A 15424-nucleotide genomic window follows, 5' to 3' on the forward strand; every position below is an offset into this window, starting at 1 on the left:
TCCCTATAAATGCGCTGCTTAAGTACGAGCGAGTGTGCTTTCCTTCAGGTTTAACTTGACGTTCTGTATGCTTGGGGCTAGTGTTTTCATTTTTGTTTTGTTTTTGGTTTCTCTTTTCTGGTCAAAACCTCTGTATATGTATGCTTGTAAGAAAGGCAGGACCTGCTTTGCAGGTAGGTTTAGTTTTTTTTTTTTTTTTTTTTTTTTTTAAAGAAATGCACCCTAAAAAAAAAACCAAAACTGAAGTGAAATTCACATAACAAAATTGACCATTTTAAAGCTGACCACTTTGCTGGCATTTGGTACATTCACATTATCGTGCAACCACCACGTCTATCTAGTTCCCATTTTCATCACCCCAAAAGAAAACCCAACACCCATTAAGCACTAACTCCTCATTCCCCCGCCCTACACAACCTTTGGAAATCACCAGTCTGCTTTCTGTCTCTACGGACTTCTCTGCAGGTAGTTTTTGTTTTGTTCTGTTCTGTCCCTAACAGAACAGCTACTTATTCTAACAGGAAAGCCTAACTCATCCCTTCAGTTTCTCTGCTTCTTTCTTCCTTTCTCCTCCTCTGCCAAAAATCATAGGTAGACTCATGTGATTTTACTCACAGGCAGGAAGCCTTGAGGTGCCATTTCTCTAATTGGTGGTGAGTTTCTAAATCTTTCCAAACCCTTCTTCCCTTAAAAACTGGCTGTTTGGTTAAAAATTATTAACTTGCAATGAAATGCTCCCTGGGACACCGGATTCATCAGAATCTAATTTAAGTATTTAAACAAACCAGAACACAAAGCAGTTTTGCTACATTGGGCCAGTGATATGAGAATTCTGAAAAGATCATCCAAGCCATGCTCAGAGCCATATACATAGGCTTCCCCAGAAACAGGTGCTCTTGTCTATTTTTAAAACTTCAGTGAACAAAGGTTACAACTTCCCTGACTAACCTATTCTGGTCCCTGTTATTTCCACTGTCAGGAAATTCTTCTGAACAAAAGATGCCCCATATTTGCCGGTGACTTCCTTTCCTGACTTCAGAGTGAGCACAGCTAATCGTTCTCTGAATGGTACCCTCTCAGGTACCTGAGAATGATGTAAAGACCCTCAGGAGGCTTATACGTTCACTAGGGTCCCAAAACTGATCTGGCTTTCTGGGCTCAAAGAAGAACAGGCCAGCAGGAGAGACTCATTGAAAATCATGCCATGGAGGAAATAAATGCTCAGACTATGTTAATGAAAGTTTAATTTGGTCCAATCCTTCTGGAGAACCATTTGGACATATGTATTAAAAGTCTTTAAAGTGTGCATTCCTTTTAATGGAATTTATTCCTTTTAATGGAATAAATCCATGTCTCTGGATGAATACTGAATGAATTATCAGAGGGGTTTGTGATGGCTTTTGTATGGTAATGCTTACAGCAGCAATATTTCTAACAGAATAAAGAAGACAAATATAAATGCCCTAAAGCTCTGGAAGGCAAATTGGTTATATCGTTTTATAATAATTTCATACAATGGAACACCACAGAGCTATTAAAATAATAATTGATGGTGTGATAGAATACTTATAATACAGGGGTAAAAATGCAACAAGAAGCTTACAAACTTGCATGGATATTGTGAGTCCAACTTTGGCAGAAAATAGCATCAAAAAAATACTAACAGGAAATATATCAGAATTTTTTTACATCAGTTATCTCTATGGAAAATAATTTGAGAATTATTTTGTATTTTCTGTATTTCCTAAATTTTCTACAATGAATCTATATTACTTAATATTCCGAAAAGATATTTCTAAAATTACACCACGGAAATCTAATGGATGTTTTTATATTTTCCTAGTTGATATTTGTAAGAGGTTTTCTTTTTCAGGCATCAAATATATCGCACTTAAAAAAATAAAGCTGGTAATCTGCATTTTTAAATTAAGCAGAATTCAAAATCTTTATAAACAGAGAGACAGTTGGACCTGCTCCTCCCTCACATGTAAGATGGGGATAACACTTCAATGGGTTTTGAGAGAATTAAATGAAATACTCCATGTAAAGTGCTTTGTATGAGTGTTAGTTGTAATTAACTAGGATATTGGCATTTATGTGACATTAATTATTCTTGTAGCATCATTCTCCACTGGGAACTCTGCCTACCAGGCCCAGCTGATGGAGTGAACAAATACAATCCAGCTTTTAACTCTTGAAGAACCTGCCCTGGTATCCAAATCAACACCACCTCCCCGATCCCAAATACCCTCAAGTGCAGTGAGCAGTTTCCCCAAACCTGCCCTGCTGCCATGGAGCCCATCTGAGATATTAAAGCTGAGCCTTGACTGGCCTTCCCAGTGCATGGGCTGCATCCTCAGAACACCGACAGCATCTCTACCAGAGGAAGACTTACATCTCGTACTGATTCTGCAAGCCACAGATGGCTCGGTGTTTGCTGTAGAAGCGGTTCTCCAGGTCAATCCTGGTCTCGCCAATGAGGTCATCCGTCCCGATCATGTCATGGTCGTAGATCAGCACAGAGAGCAGGGACTCCTTTGGGAACGTGGCCTGGATCTCAAATGACCTGCCATCCAAGCAGAGGCTTTAGGAGCATCAACGTTTGGAGATAAAGGAAACTTCTCCCTGTTTCACTTTTTGCCTGCCTATAGTTCATACGAACTCAGTAAACAATCAGCAACCTAGTTAATACTTAATGGATATTTATCTGGTTTAATTTTTCATTGAGATACAAATAATTTCCAATTCTTATGTCAACTTCCCGTAGCCAATCATCTCTTTCGTGGGCCACATCTTGCAACCTTCAACTAGGGTCATAGCAAGATGAAGAAGAAAATCATTGGAACTTGGTCTCAGACAGGACTGGTTTCCAATCTCCATTTTTGAATCAGCATCTCTCTGGTTGTAAAACTTTGGGGAACTTATTTAATCCCTCTCAGCTTCTTTATGTGTAAATGAGGATAAATCTATATTCTTTATATTAATAACACGGTGGTTAAATGTGATATTGTTTATTTAATGCACACAGTTTACTTCCAGGCATTTAACTGGTGCCCAATAAATTGCCATTCCCTTTCCCCTCCATTGTTGCTTCATCAGGGAATACCAGCTGGGTTTATTTGAAATGAAAATCCTATTGAAGATGGAAAACATAAGAGTGCAGAATTATAAGACTGGAATTCACAACCAACACCACAGAAATACAAAAAAAAAAGAAAATAAGAGAACACTATGAACAATTAAATGGCAATAAATTGGACAACCTAGAAGAAATGGACAAGTTTCTAGTAACATACAGTCCACCAAAACTAAATCAAGAAGAAATAGATAATCTGAACAGACTAATCACTAGAAATGAAATAGAATCAGCAATTAAAAAAAAATCTCCCTGCAAACAAAAGTCCAGGACCAGATGGCTTTCACTGGGGAATTCTATCAAACATACAAAGAAGAGCTCATACTGATCCTTCTCAAATTCTTCCAAAAGATTGAAGGGGAGAGAACACTCCCAAACTCATTCTATGATGCCACCATCACCCTGATACCAAAGCCAGACAAAGACATTACCAAAAAAGAAAACTATAATCCAATATCACTGATGAACATAGATGGAAAAATCCTCAACAAAATATTAACAAACAGAATCCAACAACACATATAACCAGCAGGGGTGCTGGCCAGCTCCAGTGATCCTAACTGAGGCAGCTCTAGCAGGCTAGGGAAATGGCTCTGCAGAGGAGAAATTCATTTCTTCCATCTGAAAACATAGTATTCACTCCCTGGAGCTCCAAGATTTAGATTTGAAGCTAATTGATATTCTAGAGGCATCTCACCAGCAAGCCCCCAGCTGCTTATCACTGAGCTTGGCCATCAACACGCTGCTGCACCAGGGAAGGACTTATTAAGTGCTTAACTGCCCCTGGCAACCATGATAGAGGGCAGGGGGCTCCACTGCTCTGATCCATCTCCCTGAGTTGTGTGCTGTCCTGAATTTTCATTAGAGCTGTCCTTAGAAAAACTACCAAAAACTTCTGGTCACTCAGAGAAAAGCTAAGCTTATACCAATGTGGTTGTCAATGAGATAGGATCTCTAGATACAACGTTGGTTTGAGAAAAGAGAAGGCATCATGAAACAGGTAAAAACTGAGCTTTGTAGAAACATTCAGTACCTCTAAGCTTCAGAGCAAAGATGTCCCATTATTTCTTTGTTCATTCATTCATTCTTTTGTTGAACCATTTGTTCATCTGACAATTTATGACACATCCACCATGTGCCAGGCACTGTGATTAATGAGAAAATGAGGAACCACCAAAGTCTTCAGACATGTATCCCCTTAGGATGATGCAGAGTGACAGGGTCCCGCGAAGTCCCACTGAAACCTGACTGAAGGGTTGTTTGTCCATCTGCAATTCTACAAATGCTTAATGAGCATCTTCTCTGTGCCATACTCTGTCCTAGGTGCTGAAGGTGCAGCACTGAACAGACTAGACAAAGTCCCTGCTTGAATGGAGCTTACATTCTAGTGGGGAGATGGGAGACAGCCAATAAACAGAAACACATCAATTCATGTCAGAGGCTATGAAGAAAAGTAAAGCAGACCAGGTGCCAGGGCACCTGGAAGGGGGAGCCTGTGACATCCTCCTATGCTGAGGTCGCAAAGAGAGATTCCCCAGACCCCAGCCAGGCACAAGAGCCTTCCGCTGTCCCTGCTGGAACACTGCGAGATTGAGCCAGCAACAATTAAATACACATCCAGCAAAGCTGCCAGCATGGAGGGCTTCTGGAAGAGACTCTGCGATGCTAGCGACCAGAGGGAATATTCCATCACCCTCTTCTTTTGTTTACCACAGCCATAAACGGAGGTTATAAAACCAGCCTAACTCACAGCATTGTGGTGAGAGCAGCTCATAAAAAGTGACTACAAAGCACTTGGCAAAATGAAGTGCTAGTTACATAAATGGCAGGTAATGATAAAGGTCATCTCCGGATCAGGGAAGCAAGGGTAAGTTTCCTCAGCACGTCGTTTTAATCATTCTCTTTAATCCGTACAGGCAAGACATTTATTGCCTTATTTCCTCTGAAGCAATACGGCAAAAGAGAATGGTGCCGATTAAATGTCAGAGGGTCCAAAGCAATCACAAGTGTGTAAATGAATTTAAATGAGCTGGATAGAGATTTCATCCCATGCTCCCTGTTACTCCAGAAAAAAAGAAATTAAACACACATAAGATGTATATGTTGCTAAAATGATTGTCAAGGGGGAGAGGAAGGAATGTAATGTGTTTTGAGTATCTAAGACGTGATATCATAGACAATGGGCCAGGTACTTGTCATATTTAATCTTCTAAAGGCCTTTGAAAGTCAACTGTCACTATTATTGCTTTGCAGATGAGGAAAACTAGGATCAGAGAGGTTAAGCCATCCGCATAAAGTTACTCAGCCTGTATGTGGCAGAGTGAAACCCAGGTCTGCTTTATTCCAGGGTTAACAGCTGTCAGGCGCACAAACCCACGCAGGGAACACTAATGTGTGATACACTCTTTTAGAAGAAAAATGGAGGTGGTAGGGTTACTGTGAATTGGAGAATGCCTGGTTCACCTAAATATACATGAGTGCAATGCATTGTAAAATACTTTGCAGGAAAACAAAACACAGGTGTGGGATGCAGTTCCCTTTGTGACTTCAGGGGTCGCCTCAAGTGAGCTGCAAAATCATGTGATGGAAAAATCCCTTTGGTAGGAGACAAAGGCCAAACATCCGGCCCCCTCCCTTCTACTTATGAGCTGTGTGAACTTGAACAATTTTCTAAACCTCTCTGGGCCTTAGTTACCGTGTTTGTATAAAGGAACTCTTGCCAAGGCAGGAGGCTGAAACTGATGACTATTCAAGGTGCTTCTTAAATTTCCGATCTAGGGAAATCATTACTGGAAAACCATAGGCATGGAGATCACCATACACCACCAAGTTGCCGAAGGGACCAGGGAAAGAATTCAGCCCTTCTCCATGATTATATGGTTGACTGGCTGTTATCACGGGCAAAAGTCAGCATTCGATCTCCTGCACCATTTTCTGAGATCCACACACGTATCCACATCAACCTCCCACCCACAAAAAAACCATAGGAACAAATGGAGACAGGATAATACAATGAGACCCAGATGGGCACTGACCTTCCAAATACTGGGTTCAATTGTTTAGGGATGTATTTGTCCCGGTCTTTTATTTCGGTTTTGCCAAGCTTGACCACGATGTAGGGATCCGATTTGCCATCTGGATCAGCTGGACTAAGGTTAAATGCCTGGAGAGGAGAGAAAAAAATTCCTTCAGTCCAGTGGTTCTCAACACTGGCTGCACACTGGGGTTACCTGGGAGTTTTAAAAGCTACTGATGCCTGAGTTCTATCCCCAGCTACTCTGATTTAATTGGCCCTGGACTAGGGGATCTTTAGATGCTCCCTAGATGAGCCACTGTTTTAACCTCTTCATTCTGCTGTGAAAAGTGATCAGCTTTGCCCAAGTTCTACTTCCTCTGAAGTCATCTCCCCAGTGGAAAGTCATGCTTGGCACAGAGTAATGAGGAATCTGCTGGACCAAGAGGCAGAGGCGTGAATTTGAATTAAGGTTCTACTTCTAAATAGTCGCGTGATCCTGGGCAAAACATGTCATCTTCCTGAGATTTATCTGTAAAATTACGGGATGGATCTAAAAGCTTCTCCCAGAACTAATGGGCTCTGAATCCATGACCCTGTCAGTCTTGCATTTAGCCTTAGTCAGCTGAGTGATGATCTGTTTCTCAGAGTGAAGCCTGGTCCTAGATAAGTGGGGCCTTAAACCCACCGGGAGGACCAGGGTAGGGAGCATGTGGGGAATGATACAGGAAAGATGGAGAAACTGCAGAGATGAGAGCCGAGTAGGAAATAATCCCATTTTAGGACTCTATCCTACAGACAGAACGGCATAAGCACACAAAGCTCTGTCTTCCAGGATGTTCATTAGAGCATTGTTTAACAGCTAAAAATGGTCAACATCCTGTATGTCAATTACTTAAGAAGAAAGTCAATCCAACATAGCCCCTTCCTGCATTTGCTCTTGTCACATCACCCAATTTTAATTCTTTACAAAGCAGTTATTGTGAACATGTCTTGTTTATTTGTCTGTCTGCTGTTTATGTTTATACCCTCCTAATCTCCACACCACCCCCAACTAAGTTATACTCTCCATAAAAGCAAGGGTACTGTCTGTCTTGTTTATTATATTATCTCCAGGACTTACGCTAGAGTCTTCCCAATATTTGTTGAATGAATGAATACATGGATACTATGGTAATTCAAGAGAACACTAGGTGGCTATGAAAAAGAATGAGAAAGACCTATACGTACTGATTTAGAAAAATGTCCAAGTACATTACTAAGTAAAAAAAAAGAACATAGAAGGTCAATACATAATGCCCGAAGCAGGGCCCCATTAAATAAATAGCTGGATGTAGCTGTAGACAAGAGACAGAGATGTGTTTGTGTAAGAAGCATGTATACGAATAAGGGAAGTAAGTTATTTCTGGGGAGGGGGTTGCAGAGGTAGCGGGATCTGATTTCTTCCTCTATGTAACTTTTAAGTAGTAGTTTTTTTTTTTTTACTTCTTTGGTGTTTTATTAAATTAAAAGATATTCAGATTAACTTATCATTTAGTTAATTAAATCTTAGTGTGAGAGAGCAAACCACACATAATCGCCATTGCTAGAAATATCAATGGAAAACAGTGTCCACAGTTTATCCTACTCCCTGCATCCCAGGGTGGCCAGCTTCTGACTCTTCATTTGTTCAAGACCTGCCTGTCCTCAAGTTCCAGCCCAAGCCCACCCTCCTTCACATTCTTTCCTGAGCAGGAAACTGATCTGTGCTCCTCGAGTTTGTCTAAAGGGTACCAGACATAAGAGAGATGTGCTGTAGGTATTTGCTAAATGAATAAATAAATCATAATTCTTCTCCAATCTCTGTAGTCCAACAAATGTCTCCCTCTCCTTCCTACTATTCATACTCTATTTCTTGGTCCCTCAATCTATGTCCCATAGAACCTGAGTTCCGCAGGTTTTCTGTAGGGAGGAAAAATAGGTGTGGGCAGTAAGTTTTGAAAATGCTGCTAAGGATTTAACAGTTAAATAGGGTTTCTTTGCTTCTGGAATTCTCAGAGCCTTGTATGTGCTAATGAGCTTCATAAATCTCAGGGGGTAGAGAAGGGAAATAAATTATTATGTGCACAGTTTCTCAGACTGCTTTGAACATATGGTCCACTTCCATAGGAATGCGTATTAATTATCTCCCCCAAGACATGGTTACCTCCTGAACAAAACTTTGAGAAAGTTATGCTAGGTTATTCTAAATTATCCCGTAGGGGGTTTTGCCCGGTATTGTCCATGATGCTTACAAGTACTTCTCATCTTTCCAACTAGATTGTGACTACCTTGAGGGCAGGGACTGTATTTTTTTTCCCCATCACAATATCCCTAGTGTTTAGAATATGCCTGGCACCTGGTGGTCCTGGCAGTGATGACACTGCTGCTCAAAACGAAGAAAACAGAACTGCGTGATGGAGAGGGAATGTTTAGTTCTCCCTTAGCGTTAGGGAACAATTCATCTTTGTTTTATGTTTCACTTATGTTGCTAAAAATGTAAGCAAAGAGTTAATATGAAATAGGACTGCAATCGAGTAAGATTATGAAAATCAGCTCCAAGGTCCAGAGGTCAAGACAAATACAGGAACCATTAAGGTCTAGCACACAGTTGCTTTGACTGAGCATCTGATTTGGCCCCTGGCTTCCTGGCAATCACGCCCAAAAGTTTCACAATTAAAGTTTAGCACTCTCGTTATCAGAAAGGAGGAAGCCTGGGGCAAATAATATTCTTCTTGGAAATAGTTTGGAAATGAAATTTCTGACTGCAACAGAGCAGAGGCGCAGCCACGGGGAGCGCTGCCCTGTTCTGCCCTGGCTCTTCCCTCTAACTGTCCTGCCTGTGAGCTTCCTGCTTCAGTCCTTTTTGGTTTCCTGCCCAGCTATCAGGCAACCATAGGCAACCATAGAGAGTAAATAAAGCTACACAGAGCAATCCTATCAGCCTGGGAAATATTTTCCCTGAGTGAAAAGCCAGCAAATGTCCATGTTACCAATCAAACTTCAAATCCCCTGTAATATGGACTGAATTGTGTCTTCTCAAAATTCCTATGTCCAAGCCCTAACTCCCAATGCAAATGTATTTGGGGATGGGGCCTTTAGGGAGCTGATTAAGGTTAAATGAGGTCATAATGGTGGTGTCCTAATTTGGTAGAACTGGTGGTCTTATAAGAAGAGAAAGAGACACCAAACCTCCTCCCTCTGTGTGTGTGTGTGTGTGTGTGTCTGTGTGTTCTTCTTTACCTCTCTTTCTCTCTCTGCGTGTGTGTGTACACACAGAGGAAAGGCCACATTACACAGCAAGAAGGTGACCATCTACAAGCCACGGCGAAAAGTCTCACCAGAAACCGATTCAGACGGTACCCTGATCATGGACTTCCAGCCTCCAGAACTGGAGATGACTGTTGTTTCCAACACCCAGCCTGGAGTATTTTGTCACAGCAGCCCGAGAAGACTAAGACAGCCCCTCAGAGTAAACCAGGATGACTCACCGCCACGATGTACACCCTGATCAGGACTGTGATGGGGTGGTTGGGTGGAATCCCTTGCTGGATCCTCAGCTGCCTGCTGTCCTCAAGGCTGGGATCCTCAGGGCTTCTGTAGATGCAGAAGGAGCCCTGGAACCACAAGGCACTGCCCTTTGAAACAAGACAGTCTGATGCCCCACCAAAAACCAGAGAGGGCGTAGCGCTGGGAAAATAAGCACAGCCCAGGGCCCAACAGGACCCGGGGTGGCGCCGGCCTTGCCCCTGGTGTCCTCAGGCAGGTCAGGTAACCCGCCTGCATCTGAGCCTCTTTGTGGTCCACCCGTGAATCAGTGTTGTACAGCAGCACCCTCCTCACAGGGCTGTTATGTGAGGAAAGTGAATACGGGCATCAGGTGGGGCCCCGAGTGCCTTGTGCATGTGGGGCACTGAGCTAGTGCTCTCTCCCGTCATCTCATTCAACCCCGACTGCAGGATTTCTATTTTCAGATGCTGCAACCAAGGCTCAGGGAGGTCAAGTACTGTTCAAGATCACAAAGCTAATTTGTATCAGGACAAGAACTTAAATCCAGATTGGTCGACTGCAATGCCCACGCTACTTCCGACACCATCACTTGCATATAAAGGGCCTGGGCATGCAGCAGGCTCATAGTAGGCGTCAGCCACAGCGTTGTGACGCTGACGCTGTAAGCGTACCAGGCGAAGCGTTTGCGTTGTTCGACTAGCTGAATAATTCAACTGGTAGGTTTGCATAAATCATACATTTGGTAGGTGAGGGGTGGGGAAAGCAAAGCAAAATTCAGTGATTCTTTTAGGGAATGACTCCGGCTCCTTATATTCCACAGACTGAGCTCCAACCCACCTCACTGACCACAAATCAAATATCTCAAAAGACTGGGGCTAGGTCTGATGGGGTTCTAGAGAAAGTCTCACATAAAGATTAAGGATTCTCCTTGCATGCATCCCACACCACAATCCAACAGAACTGAGTCATATCTGACATTTATGGACAGGAGAGCCAAATGAAAGGGTTTGGGACTTGCCTTAAACTTTCCTATGACTCGGTCTCCATCAAGGCCATGATCATCTTCCATAGATTTGCCTCTGAGCAGCTCAAAAGTTTTCACCCAGTCTTCAAAATTGTTGAATTCACTCTCAAGATCCCCATCATATATCTTCAAGAAGAAGAGAGAAGAGTATGCTCAGAGGAAGGAAGGCCTGGGATCGATTTAATGAGAAATGCCAAGATTCTCCAAACCAGCCTTCATATACACCCCTTAGAAAAATCTTAAATTAAAAAAAAAACACTAAAAATCTATTAATTTATCTTTAGCAAAGTAAGTAATATGATTGCTAGAACTACCACTCTGAAATTTCAGATGTTTCTGACAAACTTTGAAATTCCAAGAAGTGTAGCTAAACCAAAAAAAAATTTAAATATAGTATAGAAGTATAAATGTGACAAACTTTTTATAGCTAGCTAAGATGTCATTCACTGTTGGATATAGACTACAATGTTTTGAGGACATTCAAATTAATAAATGTCCATTAAATATTTAATTCTTAACATGTATAAAGCGATAGAATACTTGTTTTTATTATGATGCATGTAGGCGTGAATTTTCCAAGCAGGAAATTCCATATACACATTAGAAATGCAAAACTGAATTGAGTTTTTGGTTTGGTAATATAGTGAAATAACTTATTCAAATTTCCCATCAAAATTTACTTACCTGAAGTCATTATCTAGGTACATAATTTTCACATTCCCAATTTTCATATCCATTACATGCCTCTAGCTAATAGCCTCTGGCTAATGTAAGGATTGGTCTGACGGAGCGGACTTTAGTAAGAGTTGCTGCAATTTCAAGTGCGTACACATCTGCATGACGAGGTCAAGCTCCAAGAGGTGAGCCCAGGGGAACTCACACACTGTAAATTACCTTGCTGGAACTGGGTTAACCAATGTAAGTTAAGCCCCTTCTCAATATGAGAATGTACAAAATGGAAAATTAGCAAGCTCCATTATCTTGGCTGACATGCTTGTTAAATTTGTTTCTCTGCATCAGTGATTATAACAAAGACCAAGTAAGCTCAAAGGCATTACTGGTGTTGACTGAAGCACTCAAAGAATTCCCCCTTCTGAATTTCAGCCCCCATCTTTGGCCAAGATGGCTGTGTCCACACACCTGCAAGACCGCCAGGTTGGGGATTTCATCTTCTTTGGGTTTCTTCTTGAGTATTTTGTCTTTCTTCTTCTTCGGGCCGTCTATATTTACCACTACCTCATCTGGTTTTGCCTCTGTGGATATTCAGTGGAAATTGTTAGATTTCTCATGGCTGTTGAGATGAGACAAGACAAAGTTAAGCTCCCTCCTTCCCTTTACTCTGGCGTGTGTCATAATCCTGCTCTTTAAAAACAAATAGTAACATTTAACTATAAGATTTCTACACAGAGACTTGCAGACCGTGCACTGCAGGAGAAGTTGCCACTCACACAGCAATGTAATGTCAGCGGATGCCCCGGGGCCGGCAAAGTGCCGCCTTCCCTGCCACCTGTGGGAATTCACTCAGCTAGACACAGAGAGGGTAAGGAATGTGCCTAGTCACTCAGCTGGCAAAGAACAGACCCAGAATGGATTGAATCCAAAGCTTTAGTCTCTCTCAGATCTGCTTAGGAACTTGAGAATCCTCCAGTTCAGCAACCTCAGGCTCAAACACGGTCGAGGGTCTTACACAAAGTCACAAAGGTAGTTTAGAGAGCTTAATAGTTAATTTTTTATGAGCAGGCTTGGGGGGAAAAGCCACCTGAGACAGACTTCTAGCTCTGCTCTTTTCTAACTGTATATACTTGGGCAAGTTACTCAACCTCTTTTGTACTTCTGTTTTATTACCTGCAAATCAAGATTCTATTGCTACCGTCATGGGGTTGGTCTGAGAATTAAATGTGCTAATGAGGAGTGGCCTGTGGAGCTGAGCATGGCTGGGGGCGTCCCACCTGTCTCATTGTCACCTGCAGTAGCACTTGGTGTTACTGCTGGTTTTAGGCCAAGACCTACCATTGGCTCACATGGAGCTTGTGGTCATTTCAAACCCCAGGCCTCTTTCATTGGAGCTTCTGCCAAACCAGATCTACTCAATCCTTGTCAACTGAGTTTTGGAACCTAAATCCAGGTCACCTCTATTAAAGTTCATCATGCTGGTTTTGGCCTGCGATCCCAGCTCACTTCTATTTTCACTCTGCTGTTGCTGCTTTAGGACCATCAATGTGGGGACTTGAGCCAAAGGGTGGATTTCAGCCCTGAACCGGACTCAGGAGACCTGGGACCTGGTCCCCGTCCAGCTCAAATCAGCTACATGACCTTTTTAAAGTGTTGCCACCTTTCTGAGACTGTTTCCTCACCTGGGAAATAAGGGTGCTGGGCTCAGTGTTGCTCTCGTGGCTTCCATTTTATCATTTTCTGACTCAAATGGCCTTATGTTGTGTTCACATGTCCCCAGAATAGCCACTTACCTGTGTTTCCTTTTTTCTCCTTGGAGTTGTTCTCTTTTTCCTTTAAGAAAAGAGGGAGACAAGATGACTGACACTGTCATGCCTCATTCACTAATCCTGACTAACAGTTCTAACTCAGTGCTCTCTGCCCACTGCATTCTCAGAGATGCCATTAAAAAAAATATGCAAACAGGTCTCAGGAGCCCCCAAAGGAAGCCTCACCATAGACTCGGGACATGCATGCAGCGAGATGCCCTGCCCTAGAGAAGAGGCACCCACACATCCAACTGCCACCAAGCTGTCCTTGTCCTCAATGTGCGGCCTCCTCTCAGTCATGGGGGGAGCAACCACTCACCCTCTATTCTCCCACGTTCCTGGAGCATCACCCCAATCAGCAACTGTGAGTTTTCCCTGCTGGCATGTTGGATTGTTGGGTTTATTCCGGGATTGGGGAAGCTAGCCATGAAAGGGGAAAGGGCTAGTGTCCATGATAACAAAAGGAGGGAGTTTGGAGGCAGAGACTAACAGTCGGTTTGTTTATTTAACTATATGTCAATATTCATGGATAGTCCTAGATGAAGGAAATGCAGTCTTTCCAAATAAAGTATCAGGAGACTTTCTAGTCAATTCAATATGATGATAACATCTGAATAATTTTCCTTTCCGTTTTCACTCATGGAGGAGGAGTCTTACCAGATTCAGGGGGGAGGGTACAGCTCAGTGGCAGAATGCATGTCTACCATGCATGAGGTTGTGGGTTCAATCCCTAGTACGCCCATTAAAAAAGTAAACAATAAACTTAATTACACCCCCTCCAAAAAAAAACCCCAAATGCAGACACTGAGTTTTTGCCTGAATCTCCAGAACTACTCCCCCTGGTTCTCCAGCTTCCTTGTTCCATGTACCCAAGGGCCTGCTCTGGCAACCTGCTGATGATTCCCATTTACTAAGGCCAGGACCTCTGCCTTTACTTTGATAGTTTCCCATATGAACTTAGAATTCTGCTGGAGACCTGGAGCCCTTTGACCTCGGTATCTCTGGGTGAACCTGAGGTCCCCATCGCTGATGCCCACCTGTCCAGAGACCTATTTCACCTGGCTGGACCACTCTCATACTGATTGCTGGGCAGATTCTCTAGATGCCAATGACAGAGAGCACATCCTTTCAGCATTTACAACAGAGCCTGTGTCCTAGGGCCAGCCCCAGCCAGACAGGAAGGATACTATAGTTGTGGATTCCTGGTCCTTCCAGGCTTTGTACCCTTCTGCAGTTAACAGAACCACACCTGTGTAGGGTCTACCTATGGTGGAATTTTAAAAAGAGGATAAAGTGGGGTGGGGGGTGGTAAAGGATGTTGGGTTCCTATTGAGTCCCTTGACTGTCACGGCCGGGGCAGCCTCTACCTTCTGTGCTTTCTCCAGGGAGGCGTAGTATTTAGACCACCAGTCAATGACGTTCTCGGCAGACTCATCTGCGATGGTCCTCTTTTTCCTTTTAGTAGACCTCCGCGAAGGCATCCTGGCATCCTGGAGAGGGATGAGGGATGGACTATTAGTTAGGTCTCAAGGATCCGCATGCCGGTGCCTGACCGGCTTACTAAGGCAGAGAGCACGTGGGGAGCCCGTGGGAGGTGGCGGAGGCGTCAACAGGTTCTGTGGTTGCGGCTCTCTCTGCCCCTTCAATAAATAAGTTTCATAATCTGCCATCCATTCGTGCATTTATTCAGCAAACATTCATGGAGCAGATATGAAATTTTGTGGTTGACACTGGGGATGTAAGGGTTAGACACAATCCCCACATTTGGGAAATTTCAAATTCAGTGGAAGAAGCTGTCAGACTGCATGATACAATGTGATATAGTAGAAGGGAATTAATTAGCTGCCAAGCAATTAATACAAAGTTTGTGATTATCAGTTTCCTCAATTAGGAACAATAATACCTGCTTAGTTCAGTGTTGTGAGGCTTAAGGGACAATGTAGACATTCCCCGTTCAGCGTCATTTCTGATCTGAACAGGTGCAAATGAACGGCACCTACAACACAAGTGATGGCGGGACAGGAGAGGCGGGGTGAGACATATACAGCAGAAAAGAGACATTTGGGGAGAAGACAGTCGTCCCACGGCAGACTCATTGTGTACTCATCATCCGTCTGCTCTCAGATGGAGGTACCTCTCTTGAGTTCCTACAATGTGCCAAGCACTCTATCCCATGCAGGGGATACAGAGATATTTTTAAAAATCATTTTTGACCTGGTGGAGCCCACAGTTTTATGAGGTCA

General features: G+C 42.9%; 1 protein-coding gene across 1 annotated transcript in view; it reads right to left on the minus strand.

Moving 5' to 3' along the window:
• FER1L6 (fer-1 like family member 6) overlaps nucleotides 1-15424 on the minus strand; it is a 122025-nt gene that overhangs the window by 17086 nt on the left and 89515 nt on the right. The window contains exons 28-34 of the mRNA XM_006179730.3: nucleotides 14549-14671; nucleotides 13167-13206; nucleotides 11842-11954; nucleotides 10696-10827; nucleotides 9659-9784; nucleotides 6172-6299; nucleotides 2396-2566 (exon numbers count right to left, since the gene is read on the minus strand). Coding sequence (XP_006179792.2) covers nucleotides 2396-2566; nucleotides 6172-6299; nucleotides 9659-9784; nucleotides 10696-10827; nucleotides 11842-11954; nucleotides 13167-13206; nucleotides 14549-14671 — 833 coding nt within the window. The remainder of the gene's footprint in view (nucleotides 1-2395; nucleotides 2567-6171; nucleotides 6300-9658; nucleotides 9785-10695; nucleotides 10828-11841; nucleotides 11955-13166; nucleotides 13207-14548; nucleotides 14672-15424) is intronic.

The sequence above is a fragment of the Camelus ferus genome, chromosome 25, assembly GCF_009834535.1.
Source record: "Camelus ferus isolate YT-003-E chromosome 25, BCGSAC_Cfer_1.0, whole genome shotgun sequence".
Lineage (NCBI taxonomy): Eukaryota > Metazoa > Chordata > Mammalia > Artiodactyla > Camelidae > Camelus > Camelus ferus.